This window comes from Mauremys mutica, chromosome 11, assembly GCF_020497125.1.
Source record: "Mauremys mutica isolate MM-2020 ecotype Southern chromosome 11, ASM2049712v1, whole genome shotgun sequence".
Lineage (NCBI taxonomy): Eukaryota > Metazoa > Chordata > Testudines > Geoemydidae > Mauremys > Mauremys mutica.
The window spans coordinates 71,218,056-71,238,430 of record NC_059082.1 but is presented as its reverse complement, the minus strand read 5'-3'; the positions used below and the strand labels follow the sequence as shown (position 1 = coordinate 71,238,430).

Below are 20,375 nucleotides of genomic sequence, written 5' to 3'. Positions count from 1 at the left end.
TACTTAGCAGCTGTTCAGCACTTACCCTAATAAGCTCAGAGTACTTTATTCATGGGACAGCATCATGGTCACATCCCATACAGGGAAACTAAGGAACAGAGGTAGATTTAAGTAGCTTCTGCCCAACTTCACACAATTCAATAACACAGCCAGGAAGAGAATGCACATCTATATCTTGCATTTCCACATGCTATCCCAGGGGTAGGCAACCGATGGCACGGCTGCCGTGCCAAAGGCAGCACGCGAGCTGATTTTCAGTGGCACTCACACTGCCTGGGTCCTGGCTACTGGTCCAAGGGGCTCAGTATTTTAATTTAGTTTTAAATGAAGCTTCTTAAACATTTTAAAAACCTTATTTACTTTACATACAACAATAGTTTAGTTATATATTATAGACTTACAGAAAGAGACCTACAAATGTTAAAATGTATTACTGGCACGCGAAACCTTAAATCAGAGTGAATAAATGAAGACTCGGCACACCGCTTCTGAAAGGTTGCCGACCCCCGTGCTATCCATTAGCAAGGACAAAAGCAAGTTGCAAACATCCTCCTCAAAAAACAGCATGTAACACAGGGATGTAAACAAAAACACACTTTTCTTGGTCCCACCAAGGTCAGAGTTTTGTCACTGACTTTCAGTAAACCCAGGATTTGGCCTCCTGGTGCCAAAGTAACCAATATAATAACTGTTTTGTTTCTACAGTGAAAGAAGTTCCCAATTTGAGGATGGCCTTCCTTATTCCTTACCACGGGGAGGGGGTCAGATGGTTGCTTGCTTTCATTCTCAGAAAAGGAATCTTTTCTTGAAAGAATGTTTATGGAGTAAGGCTCAGTAAGATGCTGTTTAAGAGGCAGAGGTGAGTGTCAGAGGTACACAATTCTATTCCATCCTCTCCTTAACACCAGTGTTTAATGTTTCTCATTACTAAGCATTAAACTGAACATCAGAAAAACCTTGACACAGAATTGCAATAGTGAAAAGAGAAAATATTTTCACCTATACAAATATGATTTATTTCAAACGTTACACAAGAGGCACTACAGCCTACGATATATAATTTTACTTTGTCATACCATAATACAGTCGCTATAAAAAACATGTTCACCTAAAGTCTTGAACTTCCATATAAAAGTTTATTTTTTAAATATATCTCAGCTGTCAAAAAAAAAGATGTAATATGCAAGGCCAGCCATGACAAAAGGAATGTATTTACAAGTAAATTCTGATATGTCTTTATAGAGGACTAATAAAGAAAGATTACAGGATGCCTGTGTTGTTCAGGTAATATTTAAATATGCAAAATGGAGGCTAAAACTATCACTTCTTTGACAAAATAAAAAAGTTTCATGATAAAATCTGTAATTCAAAGAGAAGTGGATTAATAACATTGCCAATGAATTAAAAGTAAAAAAACACTAATAAAATACACACAAGGGTCTGCTATTCTTGAGAAATTATATCTAAATTGACTATGTGCCTCATAGTTGGCCTTCCATGGGGACAGTTCCAAGGATGCTCAATCTCACCCATGTGGGTGATCAATTTCTTCATCTCATTTACAGTAAGTGCAGTTCCAATCATCACCTGTGAACAAAAACATAAACAAAGTTTAACAATATTTTCTTTCTCCCGTATGGTAAATTGCTGCACAAAAGCTGTACTTCTCCAATTACAACAGCAGACAAGATACTGTGCAAGACATTAAAATAAAGAGACCTACAGGACAATCAAAATCTAATTTAAGACCATGTACAAAGGGCCCAATTCTGCCCTTAGCTGTACTAGAACTGGTATAATTAGAGACTTCAGTGAAGTTACTCTTGATGTACACTGGGACAAAAGAGCAGGATCAGGACCAAGGATGTTAGGTGCCAAAATCCACTAGCAACAGAGTCCAATTAAATATACAGTGTATACTAATAAATATACATAAAATGCAGCACTTACAGATTTTCTACAAGCTCGAGAAGCAAACATCTGTCTGACCCTGGAGGGCCTACACATGACTCCTGGGCAATCACTTAACATGAAAATCAACTCCTCTATGTCCTGTGGACCAAAAGTCCAATTTTTGCTTGTTGGCAAGGAAATCAACTTAACCCTTTCAGTTACAGGAGCTGAAAGATTTTTTTAAAAAAGGCAAAATATTTAATAGAGAAACAGTTTATCAATGCAAGTGAACATTTCATTTTGTTTATTGTTTGACAAATAAGTATAAATTTAAATGTGCTCCTTCCATAAGTCAATCCATAATGATCCCTACATGAGTACTAAAATTTAAATTAGCAAGTCGTCTTTTGAGAGATGTTCTAATTTTACAAAAATTCTAACATTTTAAAAACTGGACAGCTTGAAAGAGCTGACTATCTAAAGTTATTTTTGAAGTTGTGTAACTAAAAATAATTAGATTGTAAAAGTTTGATAATTAGCATTGCTATTTTAGGCAAAAAAAACCCCACACCCTTGAAATTTAAAAATGCATAATGGTGCCTGGCCTGGCCTGTATATTCTTGAAAAATGCCAGAAGGAATAACAGACATTTTCCTCTATGGCACACAATACTTTACACTACATAGTGATTTTTGCTCTGAGACTCTGACATAAACGAGTATTATCCCCATTTTACAGGTGAAAAAATAATGATGCACTTAGCTGTTAAGTGATTTGCCGAAAACCACAGAGCAAGTTCGTACTAGGGCCAAAAAGAGAACCCAATAATCCCAGATGTTAGTTCCCTTCTCTATCATTTGTGTGCCTATATGTAACCCTGTTATTCCAACAAGGGTTTTATTAATGCAATGCAAGAAGAATAAACTCAATATCTCTTGGAGTGGCAATTGGGTCTATTAGATCACTACCACATGCTAAGAAGAATTACTGTAGGAGTCATAGAATCATAGACTTTAAGGTCAGAAGAGACCATTATGATTATCTAATCTGACCTCCTGCACGACGCAGGCCACAGAATCTCACCCACCCAACTCCTGTATCAAACCTATGTCTGAGCCATTGAATACTTCAAGGTGCAGAGAATCTTCCAGCAAGTGACCCATGCCCCACACTGCAGAGGAAGGCAAAAAACCCCCAGGGCCTCTGCCAATCTGCCCTGGAGGAAAATTCCTTCCTGACCCCAAATATGGCGATCAGCTAAACCCTGAGCATGTGGGCAAGACTCACCAGCCAGACACCCAGGACAGAATTCTCTGTAGTAACTCAGATCCCACCCCATCTAACATCCCATCACAGGCCATTGGGTATATTTACCACTATATAACTCTTTATCAATCCAGTTTCTTAAATTAAATATTTTCAGGAATCAGAAGAAAAACAGTATGCATTGAATATGGCACATCAGTATTTAAGACCATATTTTGCAATACTACTGACAACTTAATCTTATTTACGGAGCAAGAAGAGGAAAACTGTAAACTTTTCTAGTTCTAGTGATTCTGGATCCAAACTTACCATCTTCATCAATGACAAAATCAAACCCATTTTTTCTAAATATCTCCAGGTTTTCAATCAATACAGTTTCATTTACAGCAGTTAAATTAAGATTTTGTGGCCTATGAGAGAGGAAAAAATTAAATATATATCTTAAGCCAAATTACAAAATTGTGTGATATGACAACAATTAAATCCTGGCTCTGACACTTAGGCACTAACCATGTCCCCAAAGTTTCTCTGGGTTTTACCCAGGCTTATGTTCAGCACATCTAAGAGTAAGCCTGACCTATCTTAAAGGGTGTTGTAGGAATTAATATTGATAACACATTTTGAATATGTAAGGTGCTACATAAGTATGATTATTAAAATTCCTGTGAAACATTGCATTAAGCTTATAAAATTCCAAAATTCTAATAGAGTGACCAAGGCTGAAATTCAGCAGAAATTTAGTTCTACAACTGCCAAGCCATAACAACAGCTATAAAGGAGAATTTAAATTTTTAGAGAACTGCAGAAACACAGTACTAGCATTTGGCTTGCCTTTTCCTCTCTAAGGAGTTCAATGGACAGACTCTGACTTTGAATCTGTTCCTGTAATTCCAATTCACCGAAGTGCTTAAGTGCTTTAATATACCTAAGCCTAAAACTCTCCTTTCCTCATGCACGCTTCTCTTCTGTCAGATTCCAGCTAGACTTTTCTATAAAATGCTCATACCAAATGTTTCCTTTCCTGACATATTTACTTAAGATTCTGCACTAATCTTCAGCTAAACTTGTCCCTTAAGCTTCAAGGCATTTCTCAAGTTATTTACAACATTTTGATACCCACCAGACAACCGGCCATCACAGCCTTGATGGGCCATTAGGAAGAAATAATAAGACTGTGAAGATACTAATCTCTCTGTGACAGTGCCCCCCATAAGGCTTTATGGAATATGCTTATGATTGTATATGTGACATAACTAGAATATGTTTTATGTTACGTATGCCATGTAACATATCTCTGTAAAGGTTATGATCTACTGAATCTATTAATCCTATTTGTATGCATGAATCATTTTTGTACTTGAAGTTAAGAATATTGGCTGTATACTTGCTTGATTTTAACTAGCTTAGTAGAGCATTTGGTCAGCTTCTTAAGAGAAGTGCAAATTAAGTGCCCAATCAAAAACCACTTAAGCCAACAATGAACTTGAAGATGCCAATCCACATCTGAGTTTTCACAGGAATGTGGCTTGGCTGGTAAAAACTGAGTCATGCATGGACATGTGGCTTGCCCATGTGACTCCAAAACTTCATCTTGGAGCTGGACTTTGCATAGGAGAGAGGAGGGGGGTCTCCACCCACAAGAGAAAGTCTATTTAAAGCCCTGGGAGACCCCTCCATTGGGTCTTCAGCTGGCTAAAGAGAGCCTCTCCACCCCTAAGGATACCTGAAAGAAGCTAGAACAAAGGACAGTAACTACAGGGGGTGAGAGTGATTGCTGGACTCAGACTAGAAGGAGACTAGTCTGTAAAAGGAAGCTTACTGGGTGAGGTTATCATCTGTATTCAGTTTCTTAGATACAGACTTGTGTGTTCTATTTTATTTTGCTTGGTAATTCACTTTGTTCTGTGTGTTACTACTTGGAACCACTTAAATCCTACTTTCTGTATTTAATGAAAAATCACTTTTTACTTATTAATTAATCCAAAGTATGTATTAATACCTGGGAGGGCAAACAGCTGTGCATCTCTCTACCAGTGTTATAGAGGGCGAACAATTTATGAGTTTACCCTGTATAAGTTTTATACAGGGTAAAATGGATTTATTTGGGGTTTGGACCCCATTGGGAGTTGGGCATCTGGGTGTTAAAGACAAGAACACTTCTGTAAGGTGCGTTCAGTTAAGCCTACAGCTGTTAGGGGATGTGGTTCAGACCCTGGGTTTGCAGCAGGCTAGCGGGTGTGGCTCAAACCAGGCAGGGCACTGAAGTCCTAAGCTGCCAGGGCAGGAAAGCAGGAGCAGAAGTAGTCTTGGCACATCAGTTGGCAACCCCAAGGGGGTTTCTGTGATCCAACCCGTCACCCTCTCTCCTTCCTGAGACACTACCAGGTCAGGTGATAAGAACATCTGATACAAAATACCATTTTGGACACTGCCGGTACTTTTCCTCTGTAGGGGGATGGGGATCAAACAAAGGTTTCCTGCCTTAGGAAAATCCCTTTTAAGGCTGGGGAGGGGGTTAATCTGGACTCTCCTCCATTGCCTACCCAAGAAGGACTGCTGAAAGAACCTGAAGGGACAAAGGAACTAACCTGAAGGGAAAGGCAGGGGTCCAGTCTGTAAAAAGAAATAACTGGAATTTTAAGCTATTGGAACTCTGCAACTTACCTAAAACAACATTTAGGGTGAGAAATTACTTCTTGAAACCAGTCTCTGTAAGATCTTAAACTTAGTATGTGTCTTTTGTTTTATTTGCTCAGTAATCTGCCTTGTTCTGTTTGCTATCCCTTATAATCACTTAAAATCTGCCTTCTGTAGTTCATAAATTTGTTTTGTTTATTATTAAACCAGCTTGTGCAATTTCTAACTGAGGGTGGAGGGTAAGAAGTTGTGCATCTCTCTTCATATTGAGGGTGAATTTTTATGAGCTTTTTATACAGTGCAAGACAGTATTATTTTGGGTTTATTCCCCAAAAGGGGTGTGCACATGAGTGATGGGTGAATCCTCTCACACACAGCTGACTTCAATCTGTGTCTGCAGCTGGGTGTGGCCCTACCTGCGTGTGTGTGCTGCAAGAGGCCGTAGAGCCTAATTCAGCAAAGCAGAGAGGGGGAATCCAGGCTGGTGGAACAGGAGGGGCTCATGAAACCCCAGTACATCAGGTGGTATCCCAGAAGGGGGGTCTAACCCATCATACAGAAGTTCAACATGACTAAAACTGCACTTGGCACACTGAAAGTTCCAGAGCATTACAATCTACTTCACTGGAAGTGGAGTTTCACTACATCCATTTATTATACTAGGTTCCAGCTATTTCAAACCAATGTTAATAGTAACACACTAAAGACACTTACGCTATCAGCTTCTGACCTTGGAGAACGTTGTGCTGTTGTAACATCTCAAAGTTGTATTTTTCATCAGTAGCATGTTGGTCAATTATGAAGAGATCAGAGTTCAGCTTGGCTACTATAAACCCTAAATTGAACTGACCTATGATTTCCATTTTTGCAAACATCTCTTTACTGTATATAGAAAAACAAACAGATTATAAACCATGATAACTCATATGTAAAGATTTAAGAGCTCTCTGCCTCCTTTTCAATAGGAAAGGGTAGGCCTCTCCACACCACTGACAACCAAAGTATTTACTGTCAAGAATATGTGTCTCAGACCCTCACTGTCCAGTCCCCATCTGAGTCAGTCCATCTCCAAAGCTGCTCTACCGCAAAATTTTACAGTATTGTAGAAGAGGCAACATGAAAATTGGGCTCCACACAGTAGAATACCACCAGAAAAATACCTCAATAATTATAAATGTGGTGTTTCTTTGAATACACCACTCAACATACTACAGATTCTAACTAAAGGAGTAGTTTATAAAATGTGTGGCACTGACTGTTTATTATGCACATTTCCATATTCTACATGGACCTATATGTTTGCAGAAGCTTGAGTTACCTGATGAAACAAATTGCCAAAAAGGTGCTAACACCGTAATGTAGGTTTATCATTCATATATAAACCTACATCTCCAACATTAACAGATCAAAGCTTTCTTGTAAATACTATAACGTATATTTTGCATCCACTGTGTTTATCATTTGGTTAATATAAGTTAACAAGAAGGTGCAAATACCTGATTTCTTTTCTTAATTCATCCTCTGCTGTTTTATTGTCTCCAGGGCTAATCTTTGCTCTAAATCTTCTATAATTCTGTGTTTCTGCCTTTTTCTGTTGCTGCTGTATTAGCCTTTTAACTCTTTCTGCTAAAGAGCTCATAGAGAATTCAAGTGGCAGAGTTTTCTTTTTAATTTCAATTGGTACATCAACATGTGGCGCTGATGCACAGTTCTCAGCATTTCTCAGTTCTGGACAGATGGCTGCCTTTAAATTAACTTGCTCACTTTTAAAACGCTTCACATTTGGGGGAAAACTATTGGCTTGATGAGGTAACTCACTCCGTCCATTCTGTTCACCCATTTGGGTCAATTCATGTTCAGCCCCTGAAAATTTGGCATCACATTCCAATGATTCCTCACTAAGTTTGAAAGTTTCAAGACATTCACTTTGAGGCTCCTCTTTGGAAATAAGGAACTCTTCTTCAGGTGAGCTGCCTGCACTTTCATTGCTGAGGCAGCTACCAACTTCTGGTGTACTAAAGCCAACATTTGACTCTGCAGAGGTGCTACCACATCCAGAATCTGTGTCATTTTCTAACTTCCTCAAATCTCTGCTAGTAACTGAGTATGTATTTGAGTCCATCTGCCTCCAGTGTTCAGACTCCTTACTGGAGATGGACTTTTGACTCTTTACAGGACTTGAAGTATTAAGTTCTCTCTTCCCCAGGGAGTTGTGTTGCTTTCCGACATTGCTAGGGCTCTGAAAACTGCTCTCTATCATTTGATGGAGAGAGAATGACTCTCTTAATTTGACAATTGTCATTGCTCTTTTCTCTTCTCCCCTTGGATTCCGGGCTGCAGAATCAAGCAGCACTCCTGTCTTGGGCTTTTCTGTTTCTTCTGCTAGTATCTTTTTGAAGTTACCTAATAAAATATGGAGAAAATTGTAGATTTTCATTAAATGCAATTAAAAAACAAAAACAAACATCAAACATTTGGGGGACTGAATGACTTATTTGGGGGAATGGACAAAGAACGGGGGGAGGGAGAGATTGGTAACAAGCCACTATAGATGTCACCAGGTTGAACGTAACCCTGGTTAGCAATGCTGAAAGCTGTTACAATTTGATGGCTGTTCAGTAGCTTTTTTTTTTTTTTTAAATAAATCTCATATCCCAACGCAGGGCAGTGAGGAACCTGGTACCACAAATGCTTGTGCTACACCTGATCAGTGGATAATTAGGGGACTTCATCATCTCCTGAGATGCAAATAGGCCAGCACCAAATTTACTTAAAGGCAACTAAAGGAAAATATAAAGAAGAAACTAGGTTTGCCTAAGCAAGCAACCCAAAGTTGCTTTTTTATGATGTATAAAGGAAGCCTGAAAAGCTTTTGTGTGTGTGTGTGTGTGTGTGTGTGTGTGTGTGTGTGTGTGTGTGTGTGTGTGTGTGTGTGTGTGTGTGTGTGTGGTCGGTTTTTTTGTTTGTTTTTAACTAAGTTCAGATTTTCTTGACAACATACTCTGCATTGCTGGAGTCTGACTACAAACTGTGGACTAGAAATCTGGTAATAAGCTGATCAGTTTCATTAGCAAATATGCCTGCTATCAGAAAGTTAATTTTAAAAATACATCTTTTTCATCGTTCTGAGCTCTCCAACATTGGCCACACCCACAGTGATTTTCACAGTTAACATTAATGTACCTGTAATATCCAGCAGTTTTTGATTGATGTTAAGTTTGTTAACATTGCTACCAAACATTCCCACAAGAGAGGTCTTTAAAATTGCTAGCAAAACTTTCTCCTGTTGCAGTAAAATTTGCCTCTTGTCAGGAGTTACATTGATGTCAACACACTCTAAAAATAAAGGAAAGCTATTAATTATATTTCAGATTAAATTATAGAAATTTTTGTTTCTTCCATCCTTGGACTGAATTTCCCTTAATTTTCCCCTTTTTATTTCCCAGAGTAAAACAAAAGCCACTGGTAATATGGATAATATGGCTGCAAACACAACACTGCTAAACCACCTGCAGATCCAGCAACGGTGGTGAAAAATACTGCTTCTGCATTGAAAGACATTTTAAGTTCCCCAATATTTAATTCTACACAGCAGACTGCCTTTTTCACCCTGGTCTAGACTGGCATAGAAAGTTACTTCTGGTTAGTGTACAAACAATAATAGAACATGTTCCGATTACAGATCAGAAGCATCTTCACAACAACAACAACTCATTTAGTAAAAAGCTGATTAAAACCCCAATGATTCTAAAGCGATGCAATTGCATATATATGTTACATACTTATTATTTCTAGCATTTTACAAAGGTTAATGGAGATTGATTAGAAGAACTCACCAGAATCTACACAAATGTTAAGAACGATAAATGGATATTGGTGCTTATTGTACATGTGGTAAACTTCATTCACAACTTTGGAAATCTGCACAAACACAAAACAAGTGATATCATTACTTACTTCTATTCTTTACTGATACATGTTATCTAATACAGTAATAAACAGACTTCAAGTGTGATCTAGCAAATCCTTATTCACATGATTAGACCTTTACTCACTCAAATAGTCCCACTGTAGATAAAGAGGCTAAAGTGAGTAAGTATTTGCAGGATAAGACCTATATGTACAAGTTTCTAATCTGGTCATTTCCTGGGACTCTTTTGACCTACCACCAGCCATTTATACCTTTCCTTTTCTAGATCAATACAAAGGAAGAAGTAGTAACAACAATTACTAGGTCTAGACTGGAAAAGAGGAATGAGGAAATCAAGCAACTGTAAGCAGGGTTGGCAGAAATTGCTTTTTTAAAATAATTTTGACACAATATTATTTATATTTATTAAGTATTTTTTTAATACTAAAATATGGAGCTATACCTATCTCATAAAACTGAAAGGGACCCTGAAAGGTCATCGAGTTCAGCCCCCTGCCTTCAATAGCAGGGCCAAGTACTAATTTTACCCCAGATCCCTAAGTGGCCCCCTCAAGGAATGAACTCACAACCCTGGGTTAATTTTTAAATCGATTAAAATTTTCACAGTTATACAAAATTATTGGTCTTAAGCATTTCTTTAGATATTGATCTACTTAAATTTTCACAGTTGCAGAAAGTTATGGGGCGGATCAGACAATTATTTAATGAGAGTGGAGGCTGAGATTCAAAAAGTTAAAGCTTTATAACTGTTAAAATACGAACTGTCAAAATATATGAAGTAAATAATTTATTAGAGCATGATTTAAAGATATCAAGCAATATTTTTCTATCTGTAAATTCTCATTATTTTCTATGGATTTTTTTTTATTGGTTTGTGTATGATGGAATCAATGTTAACAGCTTCTACTGATAAAAATCTAATCCTTCCAAGCCTAACTATAAGCGATATTATTAAGAATTGTACCTTTGATTGGTCACATGGTCGCTGATTGACAAAGAAAAACTGTCTATCTGTTGTACTCCTTCCAACACCATGATCACAATGGGAAACGAAGCCTGTAATACTGTTTAATATTAATATTGTAAGGGTAGGGCTCAATAAAAGAAAGGAAGAATAGAAACTTTTAAGAGTCAATGCTAGTTCTACAGAGGAACATTTCTGATGAGGTTAAAAGCCAAAATTATTACGTTTTCAGTAAATACCTACATGTGGCTTTGCTTCTCATCCGAGCTTAGCAAAGGCTAATAGTTCACCGCTAGCAAGCTCTCCAGCCAACTGAAAGAGCAGCATTCGCTGACTTTGGAAAAAGATGCATTCATGCTTTCTCTGCCTCAAAGACAGTCAACTGTGACACTGATTGAGGACATGGTAAACCCAAACATTTATATGGCTGTTCACAAATCTGTTCTATATTAACCACTATAAATTCTAAGAAAGTTAGCACTTTTTAATTTAAAAGAACTTCTTTACTCAAGGTGGACCATATTCTACCTTGTCTTACACCCAGGCATTCACACTGACTTCAGTGAGGATGTCCAGTATAACTGAGGGCACAATTTGACCCATAATGTATAATTATTGAGAACACTAAATGTGGTGACAAATTCAGCAGAATATTAGATTAAGCCAAAATTAGAGTAAACCAAGAAATATTAGCCCCATCCCTCCCTCTCCACATACATTTAACTGGTTACATCATAGTCCTGAGTTATAACATGGAAATACTGACAGCAGTGGCTTCCTACTTACGTATAAAGATTCTGTAGCATATCAGTGGAGTGGAGGCCATATTCTTCACAAACAGCTTCACTAGGAGGCAGCTGAACAAAGGGAATGAGGCTTTGCAACTGAAAGAAAATTTAAATTCATAGCTATTCCTTGGTGCAAGAACATCAAAGATCATTTTAGTGATTTAAAGTCAGCGGGTTTTTCATTCATTTTTGCCTCTGTTAAAGTTGAACTCAGTCACAAGGATGATAATTGATTAAACAATTATAGCTATGGCCTTCTTTTCAGTTCCTTGTTTTATTATTGTCAGGATCACAACCAACTTGGCACGTGGTAATTATTTTTTAAAAGTTGGCTGGCCAGGTTGAATGTAGGAAATACCCTCAAACACACAGCAGGTTATAGTTATACTGTTAAAGTGCATATGCAAAAGTATAAATCTCTAACAAACTCTTCCTCTTAACCTGTATTTGACACACAATTCCAATGTTAAGTGTTCTGCTCTCCCTTTCATGCCAACACTCACTCACTAAACCTATTCAAGACAGAAAAAAAAATAGCATTTATTCAGCTTCAGACTTCCCAGCCATAAATGATCCAATCAAGATTCACGCCATATCAGAAGAAGTCATCAGATAAATTCATATGTTTTGAATGAATGATAATACAATTGATAAGACATCCCATTTGAAACAGAAGTTACCTGAAACACAGATATAATTTTCTTCAATAATAAATCTTCATGTAGTTTTTCAGTTAGGACACACTTACTTTTTTTCTGTTTTTGATTCTGCATTCAGCACTTTGGTCTAAAGGTTCAGTAGTATATAAATAGATACATGTAACTTAACATTTTAGTTGACTGATCCATGGAGGATATCCAATTAAATTTTGGTCTGGACTCTCAGGAGGAACAGGGGTTGGGAGCATTGCAGGGATAGCACAAAGGGGCCCCTGAACAGGAGGAGATACTTAGTACAATACCACAGATTAGCAACCCCACCAGCCAATGTAGTAAAAATGCTTGGTAGCTATGACATAGGGCTGGGGCAAGAGTGCATTTACTGCTTTTGTCTTCCTTTTGCTGCTACATTCCACCGGACAGTTATAACATATATTATGCATTAAGCTGCAAATGTCTACATCTGCTGACTGCTATTCCAATTTGGAAGATAGACTACAACTTTAAAGAATAAGCTTCTGAATTTCATAGTGAAGGGTTGCAAAAACTCAGACATCTTTCTCCTTTCCACACTGCAAAGTGAGTCTTCCACACCACACCATTTTTATAATTATGCTTTTGGGGATTGGAGATGATACTTATGGTCCACATATCATAAAAATGAACAGATGACAAACCTTAATCTCTCTCAAACACTTCTTAGAATACTAATGTAACCAGTCTGAACTGAGGTATTAAGATTTACGCTCGTTCCAGTCTGTATTTCTCTTTCTGCAAAGCAGGTAAAACCGTGACAAGAAAAAAAAAAGTCTGTGGAAACTGCATTCTCTTGCCTTATTCAACCTATAGGGTGTGCTAGAGCACAATGATTATTACATCCTTCCTTCTATACCTTAAGACAGCTTCCTGCATAATGGTTTATACGGCATCTTTACTCATACTGTATTTAATTAGATTTTAACATATTCTTGCAACTGCTTTTTCTTCCTTTACTACAGTATTACCTGTTTTTGGCCAAATATTGCTCCAATGTTTTCCTTTAGACTACAGCTTCCAGTGGTATACATCACTGAGTGTTTTTTCCCTTGGCCAACCTGATTGGTGCAGTTAATTCGAACTCCTGTTGAAATGATACAGTATGCTTGTAATATTTGGACCATTTTTGCATATTCCTGTCAAAGAAACAAAAAAGTTTGAATATTTTTATGAAACACATTAATAGATTTTTTAAAATGTCTAAATAGGATAGCCTATCACATTTTTTTCCTCACTTCCAAACTGGTTTGTATAGCTTTATTCTGAGATTCAGCTGCAACTTCCAGGAACCCTGCAAACAGTTTGATCTTACATGCAAAAAATACAAGGAAGATTAAACCATATTTACTAGAGATATGTTAAGTAGGTAGTTTAAAACACTACATTTTCAAATTTTAATTATGCAATGCTCATTCCTATCTTGCTTGCTTTCTCAAATCTGAAAGTTTTGTCACTGTAGTTCTACATAAAATCTGTGCAAAATATGTAAGGAAGGCAAAAGGGAGAGTCCATTTTATTATTTCACAAAGATCTGCATAATATTATAATGTAAATATAGAGTCAACAGATGAAAAAGTATGCAAGATTTAGAAGCATCAATCCAACACTTAACATAAATGTTAGTACCACTAATGAGAAGTTAGACCGAAAAGAGAAGAACCTTACTTGGACCACATCTTATTATTTCTGTTGAAAGAGAAAGTTCTAGAATAAAAATGTCTGAGCTAATCAACTCTCTCTAGCACTATGGTATACCAAGATATAAAGGAAAGAATTATGATTTAAATTATATGTATTTATTTTTTACAAAGTTTAGATTTGCAGGTTATCACAATTTTAAAAGCAGAATTTCCAGTTCACTACACCTTTTTAATATTTCGTTGAAATTCCTTGTGCCGCACTGGCAGGGTATAAAACAATTGCTGCACGCTAACAGTTGTTCCCTGCTGTCGTGGATATGGAGTTTTCTGAGTAATTTTTCCATTGTGATCAAATACCAGACGAGTTCCAACCTTTGCAGATTTGTGACAAGTAAAAATGGTAACATCACTGGAAGAAGGAAAAAGAACCAATAGAATTATTAACTAAACAGCAGCTTTTCTTTATCCAGTCTACAGTACCGAAAACTTCAGGTATTCCTATCCACCTGATGCCTATTATATCAATATCATCCTTTAACACGAGGCATTCTAGTTCACCCATCTTATTATTTAGACTTCTAGCATTTGTGTACAAGCACTTTAAAAACTTGTCACTATTTATTTGTCTGCCTTTTTCTTATGTGTCGGATTCTTTTTTATGTTAATGTTTCTTGTCTGATCTGGTGCCTACTTTATCCTCTTCCATCCTCTCCTCCTGACTAAAACCTAGAGAATCTCTATCAATAGACTCTCCTCTAAGAGAAGTCTCTATCCGATCCATGTGCTCCTCTGCAGCAGTCAGCTTTCCCCCATCTCTTAGTTTAAAAACTGCTCTGCAACCTTTTTAATGTTAAGTGCCAGGAGTCTGGTTCCACTTTGGTTTAGGTGGAGCTCATCCCAAAAGTTTCCCCAGTTCCTACTAAATCTAAACCCCTCCTCTCTACACCATTGTCTCATCCATGCATTGAGACTCTAAAGCTCTGCCTGCCTACCTGGCCCTGCGTGTGGAACTGGAAGCATTTCTGAGAATGCCACCATAGATGTCCTGGATTTCAGTCTCTTCCCTAGCAGCCTAAATTTGGCCTCCAGGATGTTCTCTCCTACCCTTCCCTATGTCACTGGTACCTACATGTACCACGACCACCGGCTCCTCCCCAGCACTACACATAAGCCTATCTAGATGCCTCGAGAGATCCCCAACCTTCGCACCAGGCAGGCAAGTCACCATATGGTTCTCCCAGTCATCACAAACCCAGCTATCTATGTTTCTAATGATCGAATCTCCCACTACTAACACCTGCCTTTTCCTAGTGACTGGAGTTCCCTTCCCGGAGAGGTAATATGTAGAATAGAATATTTATACAGTAACTCCTCACTTAAAGTCGTCCCGGTTAACATTGTTACGTTGCTGATCAATTAGGGAACATGCTCATTTAAAGTTGCGTAACTCTCCCTTATAATGTTGTTTGGCAGCCGCCTGCTTTGTCCACTGCTTGCAGAAAGAGCAGCCCATTGCAGCTAGCTGGTAGGGGCTTGGAACCAGGGTGGACCGGCAGCCCCCCCATCAGCTCCCCACTGCCTTAAGTTCCCTGTGCAGCAGCCGCCCTAGGCAAGCTATCAACTGACAGCAGTTCAGCTGTCCCTCTCCCCACAGCCATGTGCTGCTCCTGCCCTCTGCCTTGGAGCTGCTCCCGGGAGCCTCCTGCTTGTTGGGCGGGGGGGAAAGGGAGGTTAATGTCAGGGTGTATCCCTCTCCCCTGCTCCTGCCTCCCACTTATCCTATCTCTAGTGCAGGTGGGGACAGGACAGGGCTCAGGATGGAGAGAGTTTCCTGGCAGCAGCTGCTGTCTCAACTTGCTGATCTACTTTAAAAGGCAATGTACTTAGAATGGGGTCAACGTACTTAAAGGGACAATGCGCAGCTCGCTCGCTCTCACACACACAGGGTGTGTGTCTCTGTCTGCCATGCTGTCTCCCCTCCCTCCATTTGTGCTGCCTTGTAGAGTCTGAGGCTACATTAAAAACAATGTGTTAACCTCTTGACGGCTCAGCCAAGTGCTAGTTCATCACTTCCCAGGGAATGCCTTACTGCTAAATATCCCACCCTCTTCCACCCTCTGACTTCACCACCTCAACCAAGCTTCACAATCATCACTGCAGTGTACAGTATTAAACTGTTTGTTTAAAACTGATAGTGTGTGTGTGTGTTTGTTTTTCTTTTGTCTGGTGAAAAAAATTTCCCTGAAACCTAACCCCCCGCCCACCCCCCATTTACATTAATTCTTATGGGGAAATTGGATTTGCTTAACATTGTTTCACTTAAAGTCGCATTTTTCAGGAACATGACTACAACGTTAAGTGAGGAGTTACTGTACAAAACAATACATTTTAACAATTGTAATTGGTTGCAGTTCAACTGAATAACATGAGACCCAGCAGAGTTTGGTCTCATCCACGTGGATTGTAACTGGGTTACAAAAATATTCTTTAAAATAGGCAAATTACTAGATCAAAGTAAACTTGTTTTTAACCCAGTTATAACACAATTAAATCCAGTCCAGACTTGCTGGGTCTGGATAATTAATGAATTAATTTATTTAATTTATTAATTTAATAACTATTTTAATTTAACTGTTATTTTTGTATTGCAGAGAGGTCTTAACTGCAACAAATCTACCCAGTTAAAAATGATGATAAAGGAGAAAAACAAATAATTGGGTTATTTTTTAGCTGCGAAATAACCCATTTACAAGTTTCCAAAGCCTTGTTTCATTAATCACTGAAGTCATATTTTTGCATTCATGTGGAATCTTTACGTGGAGCTTTCAACTAATGAAGCACAATATTATTACCTTAACGCACACAGTGAACTCAGAGCTTCGCCTCGAAATCCAAATGTTCCAACATGCATTAGATCAGAGAAATCTTGTATCTTGGAAGTATAATATTTCAGAGCTGAAAAAATTTATTTAAAATATGTGTAATTGCATCAAATCTTTCCAAAATTACATTGATCTATGAAGGTATATTTTGTATCTTCCCAAAGAAACAGAAAACTTTGATGCTTATACCATATTTTATGTAACTATAGTAGAGTCAAGTAAATAATTAACCAACTATTCACTATTTTTCCCTGTTTTCTGCTTGCAAATAATCTGTGAAATTCTCCAATGTAATTCCAAATTATGTATTCCTTCAGTGAATACATTTTGGTCTGCAGATCCTTTACAAACAGTTTGTTGAGAATATTTACCATTTTTGAAATGTTCGTTAGTTACATACATCACATACTATTGTTTCTGCTTCCTGTTTGGATGACTTAAAATCTATAAATTGCAAATTTTACAATCAAATATACAATTTCAAGCTCGCTTTCAGCAAATATTCAAGCTTAAAATTCATTTTTCATTAATAGTTATACTTGTAAAATGTGACTGCTTGAACATTTAAAGAGAGTGAACATAGAAGAGTAATGAACACAGCTGAATCAAAATTTCCTTGAGACTTTGAATAAGCATATGCAACAATTTCTCCCCGCCCCCACTATTCATTCCACTTGAAGACACGCATAATTAGGTCCAGGTCTTCTCACGTGTACTAACTATAACGACACCAGGGTGGACAATAAAACTAGTTTTACCGCAACTCTGGCAGGAACATGTCATTCTAGAAGCGTTAAGTAATCTCTTAAAGAGACTAAACTTGGGAATTTTATAAGAAAGAAGTAGTTTTCTCACTGCAGTTATCAGTTTGACAGATAAATCACAGTTTATATATAATATAAATATTCTCAAACATTTAGAGCAAACATAAATTGTGAAGAATTCAACTTACTCAAGCCCTCAAAGTTTTCTTCTTCTACTCCACAACCATTATCTGAAACTTCTATAAGATCTGCTCCATAATCTTTAAGCTTTAGGTCTAAAAATTGTAAAAGATTGTTTTCATTCAGTGTTCACAAGCAGTATTTAGAATGTATAGCATCACAAAGTCAATATGCATTGTAAAGTCTTCAATAGCCATTTGTTTTCTGAATCAAATTAAAAGATTCACAGCTTTCAAGAGTTAAGTTATCCAATTCCAAATCAATTTATGCTTTCTGCTAGATTAGCTCAATTTTTTAAATTTGCATGCACGTATTGGAGTTTTCTGCTCATAAAAGTTGCCAGCCTGAAGACTAAAATCCTCTATTCCTTGGAAGAGTTTAAGCATAAGCAGCAGCACAAGCTTCCTCACACTGCTTTGTTAATATGTCTGAACTCTGACATGGAGGAAGCACTTCACACATGACACACTAATAGTTGAGTCTCCATCTCCATTCAGATCCCTGGTCTCCTTGCAGAGGCTCGAAGAAGAGTTCTGTGTAGCTTGTCTCTTTCGCCAGCAGAAGTTGGTCCATAAAAGATATTATTTCACCAACCTTGTCTCTCTAATAAGAGTATCAGTTAATGTTAATTATGGCTGTAGTTTTTGTGATGTGGAGAATTGTCCAACTGCTTAATTTACACAACAGTAATCCCATTAATTTTATATAATATCAGGCAAGTCCACTTTGGACCCAGGCATAGAAATAAAGTAGTATAGCCTCCACAGATCCAATTGTAGAACTGGGACCCCAAGTGCTCTATGCCTTAGTTTTCCCATCTGTAAAATGGCTATAAATATACCTGGTCAAATGCAAAGCATTTGTCCTAAACTGTTTGCAGGTGCGGAGCACTTAGAAGTTACAAAGCAGTATATGAGTACTAAGTGCTAGTTTCACATGAAACTAAAATAACAAGTTTACCAATATTAGTAGCTCCAGCATCTACACTGTTTTCCACCAACTCCTTCACAGCAGTGCCTAGATTCAGTACAACCTGTCCTGAACAGATCTGGTGAACTGATTTATGGTCTATAGGCTTGATGGCTTTAGCAGGCTGTGCACTAAAAGAAAAAAAGCAATTAAGGATTAGATATGAAAAAGGTTGCTATCGTTCTGTACTACTTCCCTCACCGCAATTATCGCAATTAAAAACAGAGACTTAAGAACCAAGTAAGTAGAGGCTGCCAGCTACAGTGCAGAGTCTCGTGAGTGTTAGGGCTTGTCTGTGCAAACATTTAGTTTGCAGCAAGCTGGAGTGTGAATGAACCCTGCACTAACCTACCACATATATGTCTATATTTAAAATATTTACAGCAGCACAACTTCAGCATAGACACTACCTACACCAACAGGAAGGCTTCTCCCATCCATATAGGTAAACCGCCTCCCTGAGAGGTGATAGCTAGATCCACAGAAGAATTCTTCTATCAACCTAGCACTGTCTACGTTGGGTGTCAGGTCAGTATAGCTATGTCTCTCAGGGGTGTGGATTTTTCATACCCTGAGAGATGTAGCTATACTGATGTTTCTTCTGTAGACCAGTGCTAAATAATTAGACTGACCTACCTATATGACTCAGGGCTGTGAAAAATTTCACCCTATGATCACCATAGTTAGGTCAACCTAACCCCCAAGTAGAAACACGTGTCAATGGAAAAATTCTTATACTGATCTATCTACTGCCACTAATGGAGGTGGATTAACGACATTGACAGAAAAGGCACTTCCGTAGACAAACCACGCGAAGCATCTACATAAAAAATGGCCATACTGGGTCAGACCAAAGGTCCATCTAGCCCAGTATCCTGTCTTCTGATGGTGGCCAATGCCAGGTGCTCCAGAGGGAATGAACAGAACAAGTGATCCATCCCCTGTTGCCCATTCCCAGCTTCTGGCAAACAGAGGCTAAGGACACCATCCCTGCCCAGCCTGGGTAATAGTCATTGATGGACCTATCCTCTATGAACTTACCTAGTTCTTTTTTGAACCCTGTTATAGTCTTGGCCCTCACAACATCCTCTAGCAAGGAGTTCCACCGGTTGACTGTGTGTTGTGTGAAGAAATACTTCCTTTTGTTTTAAACCTGCTACCTACTAATTTCATCTGGTGGCCCCTAGTACTTGTGTTATGAGAGGGAGTAAATAACAACACTTCCTTATCTACCTTCTCCACACCAGTGGTGATTTTATAGACCCCCATCAAACCCCCTTAGTGTATTGGTTTGACTGGATGATGCAGGTTTGGGGTGGCAGAAGGGCATAGTGGGGGCATGACACGGACCTACGCGCCAGCGCCTCAGGGCCGCGCGCCGCTAGAGGAAGAACCCGCGCGCGCCTCCCCCGGGGGAAGATGAAGCCACCTCCGGGCGCAGGGAGAGGAGCCCTCAGACGCCTCCATGTCACCAGCACCTCCCGCACCTCGGGGAACGGGCCTCACCAGGGTGCCGTCGCCTCCATAGAGCCCCAGCTCCCGGCACGCAGGCGGCCGGGCTGGCTCGGCAGGACTCCCGGACACAGCCCAGCAACGCGCCCACGTTAGGCCTCCTCGGCCAGAGCACACCGCAGCCCAACTCCATGTTCCCGCATACTGATTGGCTGAGCGGTCTGCCCAATCGGCAGAGGGCTCTCTGCTCTTCGCCCTATCGAGATCCACCTGGTTGCATCAGTCACTCATTCTGACCAGTGGGAGGAGGGTAA

The 20,375-nt window shown here is 38.7% G+C and overlaps 1 protein-coding gene across 1 annotated transcript; it reads right to left on the bottom strand.

Moving 5' to 3' along the window:
* Window positions 1-992: 992 nt before the first annotated feature.
* PMS2 (PMS1 homolog 2, mismatch repair system component) lies at window positions 993-20,279 on the bottom strand. Its single transcript, XM_044979922.1, has 15 exons — window positions 20,116-20,279; window positions 18,601-18,740; window positions 17,649-17,735; window positions 16,667-16,769; window positions 14,040-14,223; window positions 13,143-13,310; window positions 11,478-11,575; window positions 10,692-10,791; window positions 9,633-9,717; window positions 8,980-9,132; window positions 7,293-8,199; window positions 6,511-6,678; window positions 3,469-3,569; window positions 1,951-2,120; window positions 993-1,587 (listed from the first exon to the last, which is right to left on the bottom strand). The coding sequence occupies exons 1-15, from the start codon at window positions 20,133-20,135 to the stop codon at window positions 1,444-1,446; spliced, it is 2,628 nt and encodes an 875-aa protein (XP_044835857.1). The 5' UTR covers window positions 20,136-20,279; the 3' UTR covers window positions 993-1,443.
* Between the last annotated feature and the right edge of the window lie 96 nt (window positions 20,280-20,375).

Bases quoted from the DNA above. Each gene is read 5' to 3' on its own strand.
- PMS2 (XM_044979922.1), bottom strand. From the start codon at position 20,135: ATGGAGGCGACGGCACCCTG. The intron at 2,121-3,468 runs GTAAGTTTGGAT...AAAATCTTTCAG, and splicing joins TTTTGTCATTGATGAAGATG to CTCCTGTAACTGAAAGGGTT. The intron at 1,588-1,950 runs GTAAGTGCTGCA...TTTTGTTCACAG, and splicing joins CTCGAGCTTGTAGAAAATCT to GTGATGATTGGAACTGCACT.